Source organism: Rutilus rutilus (assembly GCF_951802725.1).
Source record: "Rutilus rutilus genome assembly, chromosome: 1".
Taxonomy (NCBI): Eukaryota; Metazoa; Chordata; class Actinopteri; order Cypriniformes; family Leuciscidae; genus Rutilus; species Rutilus rutilus.
In genome coordinates, this window is record NC_140209.1 from 8,517,214 (window position 1) to 8,539,964 (window position 22,751).

Genomic DNA, 22,751 nt, shown 5'->3' on the forward strand with positions numbered 1-22,751 from the left:
AAGCTATGAAAAGCTATCGAGGGAAGAATCGAGATGGTGCTGCTGTTTTGGAGGCGACTTGTCTAATTTTAAAGATAGTTTTAAGTGTACTAGTCTGATGACAGATGATTTTAACAGTTTTGAACTACAACTGCTAAAACTTGAAATGGACACTGTTGTGCTTTATGGCCCTCCTAAAACACACATAGACTTTCTAAAAGAATTTGCTAATTTTCTTGGGGACATCATATCAAACTTTGATAAAGTAATAATTCTTGGAGATTTCAACATTCATGTGTGCAGCCCAGTCAAACACATTTGTAAATTAATTTACTAGTGATTTGGTATTTCAGACCACAAGCCTATCTTGTTCTCTATCCATTTTACAACAGATATGGTGAACACTGTTACTAAGGAACACTCTTGCTAAATTCCAATGGTCCATATACTTTGCTGACTTCATCGAAGGAAATTGAAATAATCCAATAACTCTTTTTAAAACCATAAATGTTGTAGTAAACCCTGCTATTAGTGTATTCCATCAGAGTGAGTCCTTAGCTATGTGTGAACATTTTCTAAATAATTGTATTAATAAGATAAGATTGAATATAATGCCTTCAACACCTGACCCAGCTGTGCTTCCTGCATGTCATGTGGTTTTCAATCAATTCACAGCAATTTCTCTCTCGTCTTTGCAGGAAATTAAAAACAAGCTAAAACCCACTGGCTCCTCACTTCATCAAGATATCACTCCTATAATTTCTCCTTGCATTGTTAAACATGAGAAAACCTTTTAGATTTGAATAAATAAATGACTTGAATCAGGAACTGTACCTGATTTTGGAAAACATGCCTATTACACTGGTTGCCGGTCCGCTATAGAGTAGATTTCTAAAGTCCTTTTAATGGTCTATAAATCTGTAAAAGGCTTGGCACCTTCTTACCTCATCGATCTCTTGTTGGAACATGCCTCGAGGAGGACTCTGAGATCCAAATCAGGGACTATTAGTGGTTCCAAGGACTAAATTAAACCTAAGAGGTGACCGGGCGCTTTGACATTGTGGAATAGTCTGCCGGTTAGTATTAGGACTGCGAGTACTGTGGGAAATTTGAAATCAAAACTGAAGGCTTATTTGTTAGAAATAGCTTTTAATCGATGATACAGTGGCATGTCATCTGTTTATTGTCTGTAATTTGTTTTAATTGTGTTTATGTCTATGCGATGTAAAGCACATTTCTCAACAGTTGTTGTTTTAAATAGTGCTTTATAAATAAAGTGACACTGACAAATCTAGATAACATTAAAAACCAGAGACATCAACTTGCCGACAAAGGTTCGGATAGTCAAAGCTATGGTTTTCCCAGTAGCACCGTATGGCTGCATGTGAGAGCTGGATCATAAGGAAGGCTGAGCGCAAAGAATTGATGCTTTCGAACTGTGGTGTTGGAGAAGACTCTTGAGAGTCGCTTGGACTGCAAGGAGATTAAATCAGTCAGTCCTAAAGGAAATCAGCCCTGACTGTTCACTGGAAGGACAGATACTAATGCTAAAGCCCAAACTCAAATACTTCGACCACATAAGGAGGACCCTGATGCTGGGATTGATTGAAGGCAGGAGGAGAAGGGTAAGGCAGAGGATGAGATTGTTAGATAGTGTCATTGATGCAGTGAACATGAAATTGGGCAAACTCGAGGAGATAGTTGAAGACAGGGAGGCCTGGCATGCTGTACTTCATGGGGTCGCACGAGTCGGGCACGATTGGGAGACTGAACAACAACAACAATAACAACAACAACACACTCTGTCCATTATTTATTTTTCTTTAAACTTAAGAACACTTGCTTATAAGAATATTCTCATATTGTGTATAGAATCCTTTAGATACAGGTTTGACATTAGTTTATTTAATTATAAACACACCCCAAAAAGTACATATAAAACAAATAGTAATTCATAAATGCTAATTCATAATCAAACCTACACCTCTATTTAATAGAAAACGCATGTGTATAATGGATATATATTGTATCTGATAACTAGTTTTTTTCTCCATTCTGTCACCTGATGGAGTTTTGGTTCCTTGCCACTGTCGCCTTTGACTTTTGGCTTGCTTAGTTGGGGACATTTAATATTCAACAATATTATTGATCTCCTGCATTGACACCATTATATGAGAACTGAACTGGAAAACAGAGCTATATACATAAAGGTGATTTGACTTGATATAATAACAAAAACTCAACCTACACACATGGAGTCTGGTTGTTTTGGAGCAACATATTAAATATTTAGATTGGTTATACAAAAACTCATGTATAAAAACTCATGCTCATGTATAAATCAGTAGGATGTTACCCGATTCTCTGACTGGAATCATATCTATATGTTTAAACAATTTAAATCATTGTCTAATTCTCTGTCAAACCTGGTCAATTCTATATAGTCTTTTAGTTCCTCTCTTGTTTTTTGTATTTCCTTCTGGACATTGCAAAGCTCGTTATGTGTTCTCCTCATCTCTGCAATGGATTTGAGGACACTGGAGTTGACCTTTTCTGGATCATCTACTTTTCCCTGTCTCATCTGGTGAATGTCTACAGAATCCATCACTATGAAGGCGACATCAAGGATGACTAGTAGTCCACTTAACACTCCTGAAAATGCTTCGGCTACAACCCTTCCTAGTCTTGCAGTCTGAGTAGCAATTCTGCTAATGTTTGCCAACAGACCTAAATTCATGAGTTGTGTGGCACACAAAACATTTCTCCTGTCTAAATTGCATGATATTTGTACATTGTCAAATGTCGAGTTGCTGAAAAAAACACTGAACTTTGTGATTTTTCTCAGTACCTTTCTCAGTGTGTTCAGTGGTGTGAGAATTGGTTCGCTTACAGATTTATACTTCTGCTGAATTTGTTCAAGGCTCTCTCTGAATGATTTTTGTTGTACAGTATTAGTAATGGTGGATGCAGCACCTGTTACTCCACCTGCAACTCCTACTCCAACACCAACACCGGTAACAATCAGAGACGCCCCAAGAGTGAATGGAGCCAAAATTAAACCAACTAATGCAGTGATTCCTCCAGCTGCTCCGATCACTGACCCTGACAGACTCCCCGCTGTGGCGCTGTAATGCGCAGACTCCATCAAATCCGTTATTCTTCCCCACTCACTAACTAAGTCCTCAATGTCTTTATAGTGCATGCTGTAGGCCTTATCGAAGGCGCTGACGGACTTCATGAAACACTGTAGCAGTGCCTCTGGCGTTCTGCTGTTTCGGTCTACTGCATCTGTCAGGAATGGTTTCGCTAGAATCTCTTCAGCTGAAGGTCTGTCTTTAGGGTCACGGCTGAGCATTTGTCTGATTAATTCCCGTAGTTCCTCTGAGTATCTCTCTGAGATGTGAGGGAGGTTTCCTGCCATGCTGACAGCGTGAAGTATGTGACGCTGCATGCCATCTGCCTGTGGAGGAAAAAAATAAATAAATTAAGAATCTGGTTAGTGTCAGAAGGAGTTGAAGAAAAAAAAAAGAAAAAAAAAGAGCCGGATATAACTGCAAGCAGTTTATAATGATAAAAAAAAAAAAAACACTCGACAAACAGAACAACCACTGTAACAAAGATGATATCTGACAAAGAAAAAAACAAACACAGGGTTATATATACATAGAAAAACATCAGAGACTAAACAAGGTAATTAAATCGACCAGGGGATAGACAACGTTAGTCCTGGAGAGCCGCTATCCCGCAGATTTGTGCTCAAACCCTAAAAAACCCACTGACCTGCCTGTAGGTCTCTGCAGGACCTGACCTGCCTAACTCTGCAGGACAGCTGCTCTCTAGGACCGATGCTGCCTACCCCTGACCTAGAACAGGGGTGTCCAATCCTGCTCACGTCCTGCAGAGTTCAGCTCCAACCCCAATTTAACACACCTCAACCAGCTAATCAGTGTCTTACTAGACATACTAGAAACTTCCAGGCAGATGTGTTGAGGGTGGAGCTAAACTCTGCAGGACAGTGGCCCTCCAGGACCGAATACGGACACTCCTGATCTAGACACAGGTGAGACACATAAGGGCAAATCAAAAACCATGGAAGCAAATTGATAAAGACAAATTAATCTTAACTGGCAAGAGTACAAAACACAACTTCAAACTCAGTAGCAATTTACACAAAATCCTTTGTGGATGAGCCTCTGGTGTTGCGGTTGCCAGCTTCACCCAAGAAAGTGGATCCTCCGGCTGCTGGTCCCAGCACTCCACCTCCCCCATCAGCCTGTCGTCCCTACAGCTCCGCCTTGGCTCCTCCCTCCCTCCCTCAGGCTCCACCAGGCTCCCTCGTCCCTACGGCTCCAACAGGCTCCCTCGTCCCTACAGCTCCACCAGGCTCCCTCGTCCCTACGGCCTCACCTTGGCTCCACCCTCACTCGTCCCTCAGGCTCTTCCAGGCTCCCTCGTCCCTACGACACCACTTGGCTCCTCCCTCCCTCCCTCCGGCTCCACCAGGCTCCCTCGTCCCTACGGCTCCACCAGGCTCCCTCGTCCCTACAACGCCACTTGGCTCCTCCCTCCCTCCCTCAGGCTCCACCAGGCTCCCTCGTCCCTACGACGCCACTTGGCTCCTCCCTCCCTCCCTCAGGCTCCACCAGGCTCCCTCATCCCTACGGCTCCCCCTTGGTCAACCCTCACCCTGCCTGCGACACGGACTCAAGAACCTTCCACATTTTACCACCTTGGACATTCTTTGCTGCAGCTATGCCTTGGTTGCCTGAACCATGTGTTGCTCGGCCCTATTGGCTCTCTGTCTGCGCCTAGGGCTCTTCTGTCAATGGCTTCTTCTCCGTCTGTCGTCCCCTGGATGTCATCAGCCAATACTCCATCATGGCTCATCCCTCCGTCGACTCCGCCATGTGCTTGCTCTGGTGTACCACATGTCCACTCCTCCCATCATCGTCATCCTGGTCCCTTCCACCAGAGCTTACTCTTCACCAGTCCTTCGTCCACCTCCGTAACCACCTCCTCAGCCAATTTACACCGCAACCTTCCCAGAGGGGGGCGTTCTGTCACAGTTATGCTCTGTAGTTTCATTTTTACTGACTTTGTGTCTCTTCAGTCACTTCTCTTTTTTTTTTTTAGATCTCACCACAATCTGTTGTCATGGACACTGATTCAATCATCACACCTGCTAGTCCTGTAGTTCGTTATCTCTGTGAGTTTTGTTCCTCAGTTTGATCTGTTGAGGGTCCTGTATTTGTGCACAACACACTGTTTTGTGGAGTTTGCTGATTGTTTGGATTTCCCGTTTTGAGTTATTTAATAAATAATTTATTATTTGATCCTTTTGGCACTTCATCATCATCATTGGACTGAAAGCGTGACAGTAATATGGTGCGTTTTGGAAAAAATAAATAAATACTCACCCACAAATCAAGCATGCAGAGATCATGGAGCAACCATCCCAATGACCATATGTCACTAAAACAGCCAATGCATGACAATGAAAATCAAGAAGTATGTGTACACTGTAAAACAAATTATATGCTATCTACTTAAAAATATAATGTGTAGTATTGTTGCCATCATTTTTTGAGTATTATAAGGCTTGAGCCCTATTCGGACAGTAATGGTTTCTCATGTGGACGTCTGTAAAAACACCTCAGTGATAAAACATATGCATTCATATGTTATAACATATGGCGATTTATTGACAGTGGAAGAGCGAGTTTTATGATCCTATGAACCCACAAACCCACTGCTCACGTGGTCAGTCGCATGATTGTCTGCTGTAAATAAATTCATATTTAATTTAATAGTAGTATAATAATGTAGTATAATAATAGTACATAATAATCAGGTGTGCACATAACATTTTTGGTCTTGTTCTCAGGGGAGAACCTGGGGTTGTTGCTTGGTCCTCACATTTTCAAATGCATTTTTTCCTTAACCCACCTCATGGGAGGAACAAATTAGAGGGATGCATAATATATTGTTAAATATTGTTATCTGACTATACCTACATCCAAAAAAAAAAAAAAAAAAAAAAAAAAATCGAGCACACTTTCAAATAGTCAAATTTTTATCAGGCAGTAGGCTAATATGGCCTAGTCGAGTCTATGCAGACTGCTTGTTATTATCAGAGATGGCAACGCCGGCGAAGGAGGTAACTTTACGTGACAAACTGAAAAAAGGAGAATTAAAAACAAAGGCAATAGAAGGTCATCCATCCATTTTCCCCCCAAAACGCTATAAATCCATCCCTTTTTTATATATATATATTTTTTTTTTAAATTGATGGTTTGTCTTTTTTTTTTATTTATATTTTGTCATTTATGAGGAAAAAACAATCTTACGTGAGTGACAGTTCTCCATTACGGACGCGACCACTCTGAAAGCGCCGCGGCACTAAAAGACTTTCAAACGTTCACAGAGACCTCAAACAGAAAGCACAAAAGCCTTTCTTTTAAGCGAATTTCGTTTTGTATTAATTGTATCTTAATTTTAATCCATGTTTCATTAACCAATTTCCTGGTTTTAATAAATAAAAAAAGTAAATAGGCTATCTTGATTGTTTAGGCTATTTTTTAATTGTCGCCGACATGGATCAATTATTAATATTAAATTTCATCTGTCTTTTTTAGGCATAGGCTAGCTGATGGCGCACCAACGAAAAATCCTAAATGATGTGCCAAAATGCGTTTTCTATTAGGCTACAATGAAAATATTGTACGGTCAGGTTTGCCGAAGTTCGTTTAATTTAGGTTATTTATTTATTTAAATAATTTATTTATTTTTGTCCATGTGCGCCGATCGGAGACGGAGTTCACTGCTGATATTCTGAGGTAAGAGAGTTTTCTAGTCTCGCGGTTGTCATCAGCAGCGCCTTGCAATCAGCGGATGGCGGGCGGGTGCGGTTTTGAAAATTGGTCAAAAACGTAGGTGCGGATGGATGGCGGACGGATGATGAGTTTTGCGATGCGGTTGCGGATGAAATAGCCCATCCGCGCATCTCTAGTTCTGAGGCCTATCCAACACCACAGATTGCGCACCTATCTATCCCCAAATCTTAGGTACGCAAATGAGGGTTGCGGCAATTCATCTGGTACGCATTGTTTAATTGGGTAGCGCATGCGCACCTGCGCACCACTTATGTGCATCCCTGATAATAATAGTATGAAATAATAACCATTTCTATATTTAAAATGGTTTTCTGTCTTGCATTTTATCTCAAAAGGATGTCATTTTAAAAAGCCTCTTATTGAAGCCTCTGTGAACATATATATGTTGAGTATAATAGCCTACATATTTTAAAATTGCACTGCTGCCACAATAACAGCCCATTTCAAATGTTTATGTGCTTTTTTCTCTTTCTCCTTTTTGTTCGCTGAGGTGGAGCGGTGATGAAGTCTTGTTCTTATAAATACTTTCCAGCATTTCAGTAATTAAAATATTTGTTTTACATAGATTGTATAACTGTAGTATACAGTAGTGTACACGGATGGTGGGAGAAAAAACACTGACATTCTGAATTCTGAGGCAATAAAAATCACTGAATAGCCCTGTAAATGTTGAAAATAACTTACGACCCCATGAGAATCAATTACCATCTTAATAGGGCTTTGGTTTCTTTAATGGAATCTACCTGAATAAACCATGCAAAATCTTCTAAATTAATTGAGTCTATAAAACAATGAACTTAATATCAACAACCTCGCACAACTGCAGGTAATGGATAAGTGTGTAGGAGAAAGGACAAAAATGCCTGATGAAGGTCAAATAAAGAAAGATGATACTTTTGTAAGCACCGATCAAGGATCAAGCATCAAGCATCAAGGAAATTTAACTTTGATTACCTTTTATAATGCTGAACATATCAATATTGTTTATACATTCAGTGATCCAAAAGCTTACCTCTTGGAATTACATTTCTTCTGATGAACTTCTGGGCTGATGTAGAGGTTTGTACCCGCAACTGAATTAGCATATTCATCAGCTCTGCAAAGGAAAAACAATGTCAACTCAAACCTGTAACAGTCCAGGACTTTAGGTTTTGATCCATCACAAGTTCCCATTAATGTTTCTTTTCTTTACCTTTCCAATGCTTTTGAGCTTCCAAAATCTCCTAGACTGATGTAACCATCTTCAGTCAGGAAGACATTCTACAATGACAACAGAAATCTCATAAGTCTTCCAGATTTGACTTTGTGATGTGATTTATTGAGCTTTATCAGTGCATACCTGAGGTTTAATATCTCTATGAAGAATGTTCTTCTCGTGTAGATACTGCAGAGCCAGACAAATCTGAACCAGCCAGTCGAGGATCTACACACATGGAGAAAGTCAGTGAGGGTGTGTGTGTGTGTCTGTGTTGGGTATACAGAATATACAATTTGTACAGTACAAAAACCATTTTGTCTATGTGTTCTCAAAACATGAAAACCCAACATGTGTGTGTGTAGTGTATGTGTGTGTACTGTATGTGTGTATTTGGGTCATAACATACTAAATCATGTTTTATGTGAGAGTGGTTTAAAGGATAGAGAATAGAAACGCACCTGTTTTTCTTCAAAAAAACTTTCATCTTTCTGTTTTCCCATGATTTTCGAAAGGTCTCCTCCTTCACAATACTCCATCACAATATAAAAGAGTCCCGCGTCTTTATCTACATAAATGAACATACAGTCAGAGAATGATTTAACTCTGACTGTATTAAAATAGCTTCATTTTCTGAAAGCTACACTGATGTTTTTGTTCAGTTAACTGTTATCCTTCAATCATGGTAAATACTTCTATTTAATTTTTCAGAAACACAACAAAAAATGACCACATTTTTAATTTTGAACAAAGGAGCATTATTGTACAAAGAAAAAAAACCTTCAAATGAATCCACATAAGTAACAATATATCCAAACTGCAGCGTTTTCAGGATCTCAACTTCATTTTTGACAGAATCCAGTTCCTCCCTCTGAAAGAAAGAAGAAGAAGAAAAACCTTCCACTGTTATTGGAAAGAAAAAGCTGTGAGTTCTGTGGTCATACTCAAGTAAGATCTTACATCTCTGGAGTTCATCTGTTTGACCACATAAAGATCTCCGTCTGCGTCTTTCACCAGAAACGCCATTCCTGAAGCCCCTCGTCCAAGCTCTTCCTCAATGGTGTATCCATGTTCTTTTAGCACTTCTATAATCCAGATTTACAGTCATTTCTACAAAATACTGTAAGCACTAGAGATACGGGAAACAAAGCTTTTACAAACGTTGAATCAGCTGAACCATTTGCTCCGCAAACATGACCCTTTTTTCTGTGAAGTGCTCAAAACACCACAAACTGACTCTCAGAACTGTGTGAATGCAATGAAAACTCAGTCCAAACATGCAAAAAAACACCTTTTACAAAATGATTGCAGATATTTTCTTGAATGTGTAATCTATTAAAGGGTTAGATCACCCAAGAATGAAGTTTCTGTCATTAATTTCTCTCCCTCATGTTGTTCATCCGTAAGATCTTCAGATCTTTGGTATTTTCAATGAAATCTGAGAGTTTCTGTCCCTCCATTGACAGTTTACCCCAAAACTACCACTTTCAATATCCAGAACGATAGGATAGACATCATTAAAGTAATCCATGGGTCCATGGGACTCCAGTGCTTTAACCTCTACTTTATGAAGCGACACTAGTGCCTTGTATGAGCAAAAAAACAAAACAAAACAACTGGTAGATTATGATTTCACTTTTCTAACTTTAGTTAGTGTGTAATGTTGCTGTTTCATCATAAACAACATCTGCAAAGTAAAGGCCATTGCACACTGAAGTCCAAAATTTTCGTATGCGTTTTTTCGTGTTCGTCAGCCTTAAAATTAGTCACGCACAGAAACCTTGCACACTGAGTCCGATGCGTATTTATTAAACCTTTGGGGAAAAAAACGCAAAAAATACAAAATGAATTCGTCAAGCACTGAGGATGATTTTGTTGCCCTCTTTCTTCTTAAAAAGAGAAAAAGAAAGAGGAAATATTGGGTCCATCCAATCCTGAGATTGTGCCGAGAGGAAGGAGAGTTTCACCTCCTTATCAAGGAGTTACGAAATTATCCCGAGCGATTCAAAATTTACCTCAGAATGTCAGTAGAACAGTTTGATGCTTTGCTAGGGATACTGGAGCCACATATTAAAAATAATTTCCGTGAACCAATCGATCCTGAACAGAGACTGGCAGTAGGCTATGTCTAAGGTATGGACACGGACACACACAAGGCCGGCGGAAGCGCTGGGCAGACAGAACAGCTGTAGGCTATATGTTATATTCATAGACAGTATATAAACGGTTATATTTTATCCATTCTGGATTTTGTCGTTCGCTTGTACGGTGGCTCTGAATTGTCAAAAAACCTCTCAAAATACTGCCTGTGGATGCGAAAAATGCAGAAAATCGAACCCGATCCAAATTTTTTTTATTACGGACAAAAGTTTCGTAGACAGCGTGCAAGCGTGGGTGACATAATGTGAGGTCAAATTTTTTTTTTTTTTACGTGCGGAAACTTCGGATGCGAATTTCGGACTCAGTGTGCAATGGCCTTTACAACGCTCAAAGTTCAAAGCAAAGGGAGTTCCCTTTCAAAAGCTACAGTCGATGCTGCGCTGCTTAGCGCATTGGGAACGTCTTTAAATGTGACCAGCTGTGAATATAGTGTGTAAACATGTCAATAGAATTGACCCGGAGGTAATATAGCCTCGGTCGGTGATGTCATCTGCGCGCACCCGCGACACGAGGCTATAAATAGATGAGCCACAGGTGCATTGTCAGGTCTTTTGTTTTCAGACCACTCTGTGTATGTGTGTCAAGCAATCTCTCTACATAACTCACTTCAGATCTTTGTTAGGAGTTAGTGTTCAAAACTGGCAGTGTGCAGATTTCTCTCTTTCTCATCTCAACACACAAGTGAAAAGAGTTCAAGTTAAAAGAAATCAGCTGGTTTAAAAGTGTTCATGTTCTCGTCCTATGTCAGAACTGGATACACACACTTACTGCTTTGTTTGTTTGGGGAAAGAACATGCTGCCCTTGCATTTGAGCATGGTGATTGCGAGCACAGTGGAATGTTCACAGTTAAAGTGCTTCGCATTCGCTTTGCTTATTTCAAAGGGGTAGCGCCCACAATGATTGTGGGGCTCGCGTGTCGATCTGGCTGAGAAGCGAGAGACGGTGCGTCCCTATCGCTCGCTCTCTCTCCAGATCGCGATGTCCTTTTGCCTGACTACCGAAGCATGCCTCGGCGCTTCTTCGGCTCAGGCAGAGAACATTGAATCTCGTGAGTTTGCCGCCTCCGAGCGTTTCTCCCGTGATGATAAAAGGAGAACTGTTCGGGGCGATCGCTCGTGCAGTGGCCAGATTAATCTGATCACAACAAAGAGTCCCATAAAACGCTCACAATAAATAAATAAAGATTGTAAATATTTGTTTCTTGTGTCCTCGACATCGAGCCATTCTACTATCGCGGGTGCGAGGGCACGCAATATATGATACTGCCTCAGTTTGTAGAGACGCTCACGGGCTATCTCTCTCCTGGGATTATATTATCAGATGCATTTTCTGCGGTCAGGCTGGTACTGCGTTGTACACCATGGCTGTGTTAAAGGCATACGAGGCTGATCTTATGAAAGATTTAGACACAGCCTATCATCCAGACCGTGTTTGCTTGTCTGATTGGGATGTGTTTATTGCTGAGGAACTGATATGTATTGTGTGTGTGTATATATATAATATGTTATATAATATAATTATATATGTATGTATTATATATAATATAATATTGTCTGGCTGTTCTTTGGCCACATTTAATTCTGAGGAAGTAAACCTGCCTTCGAACACTTCTTTCGTTATGATAAAACGTTTGGGAAGTTCTCGAGGTGGTGACTCGTGTAATGGCCGGATAACAGCTAGACTGCCCTCCTTGAGGATCTCCATGACGTTAACTCGTTCATGGGGAAAAACCTTATTCTTCGTGCATCTTTGTGCCCTCGACGTATTAAGGCTATCAAGGGTGCAGGGGTGTGTGGTTAAACAATGATGGGCCAGTCCTAAGAGACACTTGCTTCTCTTCTTTTTGCTCATTGTCATTTTAGGAGGGTTCAAAAGCAGAGTGTAGCGAGTTGCGCTCCCCCTCGTAAAAACTGGGGACCTCCCGCACGTGTCAAGACCAATTTTAACACCCTAAGCAACATCTGGCTAGGTCAGGACATTACAGGTCTCATGGCAGCTGCGTCCACAGTGATTCCTCTGGGCCTTTTGCGTATGAGACCACTTCAGTTGTGGCTCAAAACGGGGGATTTCAACTATACAATCCCCAAGGGCAAATAAAGGCAAGAGCACTCGCTGAGTGCTTCGTGTCCCTTCTGAAAATCCATGTTTATGGTAAGTCACGCGCTGAACGCTTCGTGCACTTTCTAAAATCCATGTTTATGGTAAGGGTTATGCGCTGCAGCTTCGTTCCCTTTCTATGTGGTTCAGACCCCGGTTCCTTGCTTTGGGTCCCACTTTAGGTGCGTCTTGCTGTCGCAGAATGCTAATGGCAGACGCCCCCCTGATGGGCTGGGGAGCGGTCTTAGGTGGTCGTCCAGCTCAAGGGGAACGGGAGGGTCATCAGCTTAATTGGCACATCAGCTGCCTCAAGCTGATGCCTGTATTTCTGGCCCTGAAATACTTTCTCCCTCAGTTGAGAGACTGGCATGTCCTAGTGCGGCACAGCGGCAGTCTCTTTTCATATAGATCCATTTCTGCATAAATCACCAGGGAGGTTTGTGCTCACGCAATCTGAACAGAATAGCGAGGCAGATCTTTCTCTGGGCCCAGGAAAAGTTCCTGTCACTCAGGACAGTGTAAATCTCAGGGCACCTGAATGTGGGAGCGGATTTACTGTCCAGACAGAAACTACCGATAGGGGAATGGAAACTCCACCCAGAAGTAGTCAAACAGATTTGGACCAGATTTTACAAAGTGGTGGTGGACCTCTTCGCCTCTTATCAGAAAGCGCAATGTCCCCTCTACTTCTCTCTGAGTCACCCAGCCCCTGGGTCTGGATGTGATGGCGCACACATGATGGCCCAGAATGTGCCTGTATGCGTTTCCTCCAGTTTCTCTGCTCCCAGGAGTTCTAGCCAGAGTTTGGTTCTCCGAGATAAATTCTCTCCTCAACGGCGGACGATGGACGAATCCATGGACGATTCCGGAGAGGAGGGACTTTTCTGTTTCAGACGGAGGCCACGATATTCCATCCCAGGCCCAACCTCTGGAACCTTCATGTTTGGCCCCTGATGGGTACCAACTGGGCTTTCACCTGCCGTTATTGAGACCATTCTAAGTGCTAGGGATTCCTCCACTAGAAAGAGTTATGCCAACAAATGGAGTGTCTTTGAAAGGTGGTGTGCTGTACATAATGCAGATCCAGTCAACTGCCAGATTGCTTCAGTTCTGGATTTTCTGCAGGAAAAAATGACAACAGGCACATGCCCCGCCACTCTCAAGGTTTATTTGGCTGCTCTTTTGGCTTGCCACGCCTTGGTTGACGGGGTGCCACTCGGGAGACATCCCGTAAAAAACAATATCCCCTCATGGGACTTAGCAGTAGTCCTAGAGGGTCTGGTTGAGACTCCTTTTGAAACTCTAGAATCAGCATCTGACAAACTTCTGACTCTAAAGATGTTTTTTTCTTATGGCAATAACTTCTTTGAAAAGAATTGGGGATATGGTCGATTCCGCCATCCTGCTTGGACTTTGCCCCAGGAATGGTGAAAGTGATTTTGCATCCTCATCCTGATTACCTGCCTAAAGTGCCTTTTTCGACTGTACATCCTGTCACTCTTGAGGCCTTCTGCTCTCCGCCGTTCACGACGCCGGAACAGGAGAGATATCCTAGACTGTGTCCAGTCCGTGCTCTTCAGGCCTACGTCCACCGCACTAGTCAGTGGCATAAGTCAGAGCAACTGTTCGTCTGTTATGGGGCCGCAACCGAGGGGCTGCTGCCACTAAGCAGACCATGTCACATTGTTTCAGGGATGCTATTGTTCTTGCCTATGAGGCGCGCGGCCAAGCTTCGTCAACGGGTCAAAGGGCTCACTCCACCAGAGGGGTCGCCTCCTCTGCTGCCTTGGCAAGAGGTGCCCCCTTGCAGTTTGTTTGTGATGCGGCAGGCTGGTCCTCTCCGCACACATTCATAAGATTTTATAGTTTGGATGTTCATGCCACTCCAGGCTTTCACATCCTTGAGTCGACATCGCAGGCTAATGTCTAGGCCTTTCTTGCGTTCTTGTGAGCACACCTACACAACCGTAAGGAGTCCAGACACCTTCAAGCACGGCGGTGTGGGCATTCTCGTTCCCAATGCGCTAAGCAGCGCAGCATCGACTGTAGCTTTCGAAAGGGAACGTTTCCGGTTACTTGACTGTAACCTTGTTCCCTGAGAAAGCGGAACGAGATGCTGCGCTGCATTGCCGTGCTGATGATGTCCCAGGACTGCTCTTCAAACAAAATATCTGACGATGCACCTGTGGCTCATCTATTTATAGCCTCGTGTCGTGGGTGCGCGCCGATGACGTCACCGACCGAGGCTATATTACCTCCGGGTCAATTCTATTGACGTGTTTACACACTATATTCACAGCCTGTCACGTTTAAAGACGTTCCCAATGCGCTAAGCAGCGCAGCATCTCGTTCCACTTTCTCAGGGAACAAGGTAACAGTCAAGTAACCGGAAACGATTTTTGCTTTTAAAGAAATCACTTTTTACGGACTAAAACAAACGGCTGGTAGAGACTACATGACATTCCTCCCGGGTTAGTGACAACAAACCCTAAAATTTACATAAACCCCGCCCTGGGAACACGATTTATAGATTATCAAGACAGAATATGCTAATCAATGACTAGAAGATAACTACACATAAGCTACATAAATTCCTCAACTAATCATTCAGAAATGATGTCTACATGTTGTCACTTCTTCTTGAGTCTCTCCATCTTTCTGACTCCAGTTTGAACATAAAAGGCTAAAAGTTTTTGAAATTTTCAGTGCATGTCAGTATGAGGTAAAAGGACACCAGCTCTTGAAGCTCCGCCCCCTGTGCCAGGAGCAGCAGCTCATTTGCATTTAAAGGAACAGACACAAAACGGTGCATTTTGCTCACCCTTAAAAAGTGACAACTTTAACATGCTATATAAAAATATCTGTGGGGTATCTTGAGCTAAAACTTCACACACACACACTTTGGGGACATCAGAGACTTATTTTACATCTTGTGAAAGGGGCATTATACCACCCCTTTCTTAGAGAATATCAATCTGCTCATGCACATGCGCGAGTGTTCACAAGAGAGATGACATTGTTGCATGAACACACTTTGGATAATATGATTTTGTAAAAAAAAGTGGTAAATTATCTCTTTTTTTGTGCAAACAAAGCACTCACGTTGCTTAATAAAACATAATAAAGTCCCATGGATTACTTTAATGCTGTCTTTCCTATTGTTCTGGATCTTGAAAGTGGTAGTTGCGTAAACTGTCAATGGAGGAACAGAAACTCTCAGATTTCATTAAAAATATCTTCATTTGTGTTCAGAAGATGAATGAAGGTGTGGGAACAACACAAGGAAGAAGAGTAATTAATGATAGAACTTTAATTGTTAGGTGAACAAATCCTTTAAATGTAATCTTCATAAAATACTATTACTATGAAATTTTCCTGTATAATTATCTAGTTCATGTATTTGTGGGGTTTGTTTTTTGTGTTTACGGGGAGCCTAGTTTACTAATAACAGACAATTAACCATTCGTTCACACTGTCACTCCAAATTCGATTATTTATGTTTTCAATTTGCATGTGATCTAAACGACTGACCTTCCAAACTGTGTGTATTCATAACGTTTAGTGTGTCCCGTGACACTTTTTCATTTCTGGAATTGGTTTCTATGGCATTGACATTGAGTTACACTGAACAACAACAACACAAAGATTGTGTAGTACAACATAAATGTGTAGCACCACACTGGACTGAATGTCTAATGAGACACACAAACGTATAGGTTGTCATACCTGTAAGTTATCAGAAATTTGTGGAAATATATTCCAATTTTCAAACATGAAAAAAATTAGACGCATTTTTCAGTCCTCGCCTGACTCTGGTCCAAGAACGATTTGATGATTATTCTGCAATATGCTCATATTGTGTGTGATATTTGTACTCACTGATCACGCCAGGAGAAACGTTCATGCTGTGATCTGAGGAACTGCTGACAGCACTGGCATCTGAGAGTTACTGAATGGACAAAACTGTGGACAAAAATGGACAAGTGTGTTTTTGTCCTCCTGGAAATCTTGAAAATGCATAAGAGGTCAGGGAATGTTGAAGCATTCAGGTTAACCCTTTAGAAATGAGCAACAGGGGTGAAAAACTAGTACAAACACACACACAGAAAAACCACCACCGGTTTAATATTGTTCACCATATCTGGTGTAAAAGGGATAGAGAACAAGATAGGCTCAGTTTTCTGATAATATTTATTATCAGAATATATGATAATGTAAGCCCCGCCTTCTTTGATCTGATTGGCCATCATTTTGACATTGACAAGCACTGTTAGACCGCTGTGACAGACCAACATAAAAATGTAACTTTTAAAACTTTTTTTTTGTTTTTCAATCTCACAGTAAACAGAGTGGTGCATAATGGAGTGCAGCAACGCAGCGATACGAAATATTGGTAACACTTTACAATAAGGCTCATTAGTTAACAGTAGTTAACTACCTTAGTTAACATAAACTAAGAATGGACAATACTTCTTCAGCATTTATTAATCTTAGTAAATATTAGTTTCAACATTCACGTTATTAAAATAAAGGTTGTATTTGTTAAGAGTTAATGCACTGTGAACTAACATGAACAGCTGTATTTTTATTAACTAATGTAGTCATATAGATTCAAATACTGTTATTCATATGATATGTTTAATTGTTATTATGTACTGTTGGTTACCATTTATTAAGTGTAGATGTCTATGTTAACGTCACTTAAACCTGCGTATACTGGCGGGTGACGCTAGGGGGCAGTGGGGAGCCGCAGGGCGTTTCACATGAAGTAGTCACACCACCAGCTGTCAGTGTCCAGTTGTCACACTGTCAACACTCTGAAACAGAAACTAATTTATTGTTGCCTTTGTTGGATTTGCAGGTAAGAATAGTGATGTGACATCACAACTGGTTTATAAGTAAATTCGATCTGTTAGTTTGATGCGTTTGTTTTATGGAATAAAAAAAAAGAAAAAAAAGAAAAGAAAAGAAAGGCCGCCTCGACGCACCTGCGGATGTCGTGCGGGAGATCGCGACTTGACAATGTTTAAAAGAGATTAATTCAGTTTCAGTGCACTCAGTGTTTTAGTAAAGAGAGTTTACTGTTATAAGGTTAAATAGCTACTTACAGTGCTTGTATAGAGTTAGTATGTTAATTGAGCTTTAGTACTGAGTCAGTGTGTGAACATGTTTGTTGAGTGGTGTGGGAGAATCAGTTGACTCCTGTAAGTAACAGGTAAACAAGAAGAGATCGCAGGGAGGAGCGTTTTAAGTGGAAGTAAATCGAAACTTTAACATATATATATATATATATATATATATATATATATATATATATATATATATATATAATTAAGTAATTTCACAAAATGACAATTAATAGTTCATTTTAATTGCTATTTAGGTGAAATTACTGTACTTAAATATACGAGCTTGATAAAAATGATCATTCTAGAAGAAAATTTCAGATTGCACTTAGAGGCTTTTGCATCTTAACTATATATATTATTAAAGAAAATAAATAAATAAATAAATAAATAAATAAATATATATAAATAAAAGTACAATGAAATAATCAAGCAGCCAATCAAATATCCCTGTGGAAACGAGTCAATAATATCTGGGAGACTGGGACTAAAACAGGAAATGTTATATGACCAAACCACTAATGCTTTAACCATTAATGTTTATTCATGTTTCTCCTTGCTACACCTAAATAAAGTCTGATCACAGAGAATATGTAGCAATAAACAGCGATCATTCACACTTAAGCAACATTTATTGTTCAAATTTCCATAAAAAACTGGCATAGTTTAAATGCAATTATTAACTTTTTCTTTAATTATTATTCAAAGACTATAACATAAAACAGTAAAAAGAGTCAGGTGTCTTAAAGACTTTATCAATAATTTTAGTTACAAACCAACTAACATAAATTTCGCCCAACTTTCATAAATTAGTTATATATAAATTATAAATTAGTTATTAGTTATATTAGTTATAATATACATTAGTTATAATATAAATATAAATTAGTTATATCATAAATATATTTATATTAAATCTCAAAATCCAAAACACAAAGGTAAATAAAATATAGGAGCGCATATATCTATGTCTCAATCACGCGTCCTCTTTTCTAAATAAATAAATAAATAAATAAATAAAGCAAGTACAGTCACTTAGACAAATGTCACAGTATTTAGAATTTTGTTAGTTTTACAAACAAAGCCTTAAAGACATTTTCTTATTTCGTTTTGGACATTTATGAAACTATGATCAGACTGCATCGGATTGTAAACTGCACACAAACACACTTGTACAGTTGCATTAATATCATTACATACCCCTGTTGTTGCAGTCCTGATCGAACCTCTTGTGGTTATGTTGTGAACTAATGAAGGATGAGATGAAGAAGCTTGAGAAAAACAGGGGAATGTTTGCTTTACAGGGCGACGATAAAAAACTATCCACTGTAGTGTTGGAGCATGTGTGTAACATAAATACTTTCTTTTTTCTTTCTCTTATAGCCTAACTGCCTTCTCTCTATGTCCCCAGGGTTGCCAAGTCCTCGTATTATAAGCTACTCGACTGTGGACTTTTTTCTTGAAGAAGAAAGTCGCTTATAGATTTGTGCAGCAAAAGCAGTCAACACTGAGCCATTACTGTTTATTTTGTCTCACTCTTGAAGCTTCCACCGTCATTATATCGCATTATACAGCATTATATCGCTTGTCCACCCGTTCGCCAGAATCACGCGACTTCCTGAACTTAATGAAACAGCAAACCTTGGCAACCTCGTTCAGGTGCATCTGATGATTAATGTGGGTTTTACCAGACAATGAATAAAAGCAGGTTCTGACAAGAGTTTCACTGCTGGCTTCAGAAACTGGTTTGGGAGAAACTAACACCAACTGACCTTTAGTGTGTTGACGTATGTCCTACTGAAAATATGAGGCTTGAATGTAGACTAAGCAGTTATTTGACTAATAAATCAATGGTTTGTACACTCTGGCATGCTTTTCTTTTTTTTCTTTTTTTTTTCTATGTGTATTAATAGGCCTATGTAATTTCTGTATACTAGCCTACTAAAGTGATATGGTTAATAAAAAATAAAAAAAATAAAAAAGAATAAAGACTAAGACTAAGAATAACAGCAATAGAAAGAATTGTTAAAGAAAAGAGTTAACAACAACCAATATAAATCATGAATGTAACATTAAACACTCCATCTGATCAATTATTGTAATCAAATGTTTATTTTCCATGTTCAATTCTGATATTCCATATTTAATGTTCACATAAAACATAAGAGACAAACCAGTCTAGGTTCAAGAAAAGAGATACACACATAAAAAATGTAATAATGCAATTAAAAAGTTCAAGAAAAAAGGCAAATTAAAACTATTTATTAAATTATTTAATTCGCTTTTTTAAAAACTGTTTAAATTTAACAAAGAAATATCTTGATATTTTATTCTTAAATGACCTGTCTCAACTTGATTTCCATTAAACTAATAAATTGTGTTTCATCAATAATTAAGGTTAATCAGTGCAATAGCTACAGATATTATCAAAACCCACAGACATAAAACCACCAATCTCAGAATTCAAAATATTTACAGAAAATATGAATTGGTATTCCTCAAGTGAAAATCCGTCGTGCAAAATTCAATTAAAGGCACAATATGTAAGATGTTTGGATTCAAATATCCAAAAACCACTAGAACTAGAACTAATTAGCGGTGAAAATTACACACTGTGGCTTAAAAATTACACAAGCTTCTCTAAAGTCTCTATAATACTGTATCAACATTTAAACTGTCCAACTAGTCAAACGTAAGCTGTGAAAATGAACATCTCAGCGCCTCCATTAACAGAGATGGATGCCACTAAACACCACAATAATTAATATGTATAAAGAGTAACTGGCCTGGCAGCAGAACACAGCATTTTTATCCATTTCAGGCCGCCTGCGAATGTGAGTGAAAGAATAAGTGCAACTATGTGCTACAAGTTTGTGTCTGTCATTTTACACATCTGACTACTTGTCTGCAGCGTCAAATTCAGAATACAGGTTTGTGACTGTTGTCTGCGAGTGCAAATCTCAACTTTCAACTTCAGATTTCAGATGTGAGTGTAAATTTTCATGTATAAGTATGAATATGTATTGTTCAGGTTCTCAAATTCACATCTACGTGCTCTTGAGTTTTGCTACTCTTTTACCTTCATAGATAAGCAGCCCGGCTAAAGCTGGTTTAACTTCACACATGACGCCCCCTGCTGGTGAGGAATACTGACAGCAGATGGAGATTATCGGCAATCTACTGATATTCCTGCACTTCCTGGAAGTCAAATGTTGAATTTGCTGTCGAATTTAAACCACTGAATTTGTGGAAGCGAAATAAAATGGACCGAAAATTACCTGTTGAATATTAGTTTGTATGAATTGACCATGAATGAAGGAACCATGTTGAATTTCAGCCCATAAAAATGCAAACCCTAAAAATACAATGCATTAAAATACAACCACGGTTAATGCAATGCAGATTTATTCAATTAGTGCAATTCAACAAGCTTTTTTGTTAAAAAACATCTTGCATTACTTTAACTCCATATTTTTTTTTTTTTAAGAAAGCCATTTTGTACATTTTGTGTACATATTTCCTGTATTTTCTGTTTGTATTTTTATAAAGAGACAAAAAATAAATGTGGATGGTCATTAAGACATTGTTAAAAACAACATATCTGTGGTGGCCTAAGACTTTTGCACAGTACTGTGTATTAATCTCTATATAAATATATATTGTCTTTATATTTATATATTGTGAATAAATGATCAATTTAAAAAAAATACAGTTTGTACATTGTACATAAAGAAGAGCTGTGATTGATATAAACACTTTTAGGTGTGATTAATAGTTTACACATTAGATGAGGTGAATGTGAATGATTTATTCATGCGTTCACTATAACATGTAGTATGTACAGCATTTGCTGACGTCAGCAACAATCCTCGGTTCATTCGAGGTGACTCTGACATAGTCAAGGTAATGTTGATTCCAGCAACTGCTCATGTTCTCTTTCTCACATTCTGTTTAAACAATGCTGTCACATTTGTGGCAAAAACTGTTTTTTCATGCACCTGTCAAACCTGAGATTTTGTGCTTTTAGGCTTTTCAGCTCGGACTGGTGGAAAAATAAAATCCATCCAAAATACACTTTCAAGTGCAATTTTATAGCACTCTGTCTATTCGTGTTTGTGGAATCTATTTGTGTTTAGTTGTTGTGGAGTTACATTGATTCATCTCATCACTTGCAGTTGCATGTACAGTCCTGTGCAACTTTTACACATGTTGACACAGTTCCCTGAGGTCTTTATAAGACAGATGTGACATTAGTGTTCAGTGCTCATCTGTGCAGCAACGACAGACCAGTTTGCTTGCTTTGCTCGAACATTTGCCTTTGTGTTAGAACTGGTTACACTGTGGAAACATGCAGATTAAGGGCCAGTAATATTATTTTAAGATCCCCTTCAGAAGGGGAGCAGAATCTGATATTTTTTGACATGCTTGCAGAGAAAGTCTTCCCAAAACAAATTACTGGGTCACTTTTCATGTTTTCTGGGTTGGTAGAAGAAGCACCGGGGACCAGATTATAGCACTTTTAACACTCTGTAGACTGGAACAATACTATGTACTCTGAGAAGTGTTGGTTTACCACTGGGGATTTTGCTTTGTACCTGTGTTGTAGTAATCATGATGACCTTGATTAGCTTGTTCAGGTGTAGTTCTTGTGTTTCTCTTCCCTTCAGTGATTCTGCTTGTTAACAGCAGGTGTTCATCACTAACGCTCAATCATCACTTAATTATTCACCTAATTATCTCTGTAACTTTAACACTGTAGAGTGGGACCATAAGTGATCCGAGTTGTGTTGATTGTACAATGGGGATTTTAGGGGTTGTTTACACGGCACCATTTTCAACTAAAAATGTTACACTTTTAATGCATTTTGGTCGTTCATTTACACAACAACGGCATTATGGGTGCCAGAAAACATTTATTTTTATTTTTTTTTTAAACGGGTTTCATAGTGCAAGCTTTTGAAAACAAAAATGCGAATCTCTGCAGACAATGATGTCATGCACATGCGTATTTCGCGTTCAGTCTATGGTGTTTCGTCGCCATCTACTGGCCTGGCAGCAGAATACAGGGTTTTTAGTAATTTCCGTGGAATCTTATGAATGGGGATCGTTTTGACAATGGTTTCGTCTACACGCAGAAAACTCAAAGGAAAAACTTGCCATGTAAACATACCCTTACTGTGTAGAAATGGGTCAAGTACAAACTATAGAAATACAGTGTTTGAACAGGATGTGAGAACATGAGCAGGTGCTGATAAACTAACTCTCCTCCCGTATATAAAGATAACCCAGGGCTGCACAAC

At 39.4% G+C, this 22,751-nt stretch overlaps 1 protein-coding gene across 1 annotated transcript; it reads right to left on the bottom strand.

Moving 5' to 3' along the window:
• Window positions 1–1,783: 1,783 nt before the first annotated feature.
• Window positions 1,784–18,828, bottom strand: LOC311293864 (uncharacterized protein). The gene is made up of 10 exons (XM_084414390.1): window positions 18,652–18,828; window positions 16,205–16,288; window positions 9,028–9,152; window positions 8,848–8,938; window positions 8,529–8,635; window positions 8,212–8,295; window positions 8,065–8,132; window positions 7,885–7,968; window positions 5,397–5,451; window positions 1,784–3,439 (listed from the first exon to the last, which is right to left on the bottom strand). Exons 2-10 carry the CDS (start codon window positions 16,227–16,229, stop codon window positions 2,360–2,362), a joined length of 1,719 nt encoding a protein of 572 aa, XP_084270516.1. The 5' UTR covers window positions 16,230–16,288; window positions 18,652–18,828; the 3' UTR covers window positions 1,784–2,359.
• Window positions 18,829–22,751: the final 3,923 nt, after the last annotated feature.

What these genes read in the sequence shown, in the direction of transcription:
- LOC311293864 (XM_084414390.1), bottom strand. Translation starts at nt 16,229, where the DNA reads ATGAACGTTTCTCCTGGCGTGATCA. An exon ending in CGTTTCTCCTGGCGTGATCA is followed by an intron (nt 9,153 to 16,204) that starts GTGAGTACAAAT and finishes TCTGGATTATAG; the next exon opens with AAGTGCTAAAAGAACATGGA. An exon ending in TCTGCATGCTTGATTTGTGG is followed by an intron (nt 3,440 to 5,396) that starts GTGAGTATTTAT and finishes TTTCCTCCACAG; the next exon opens with GCAGATGGCATGCAGCGTCA.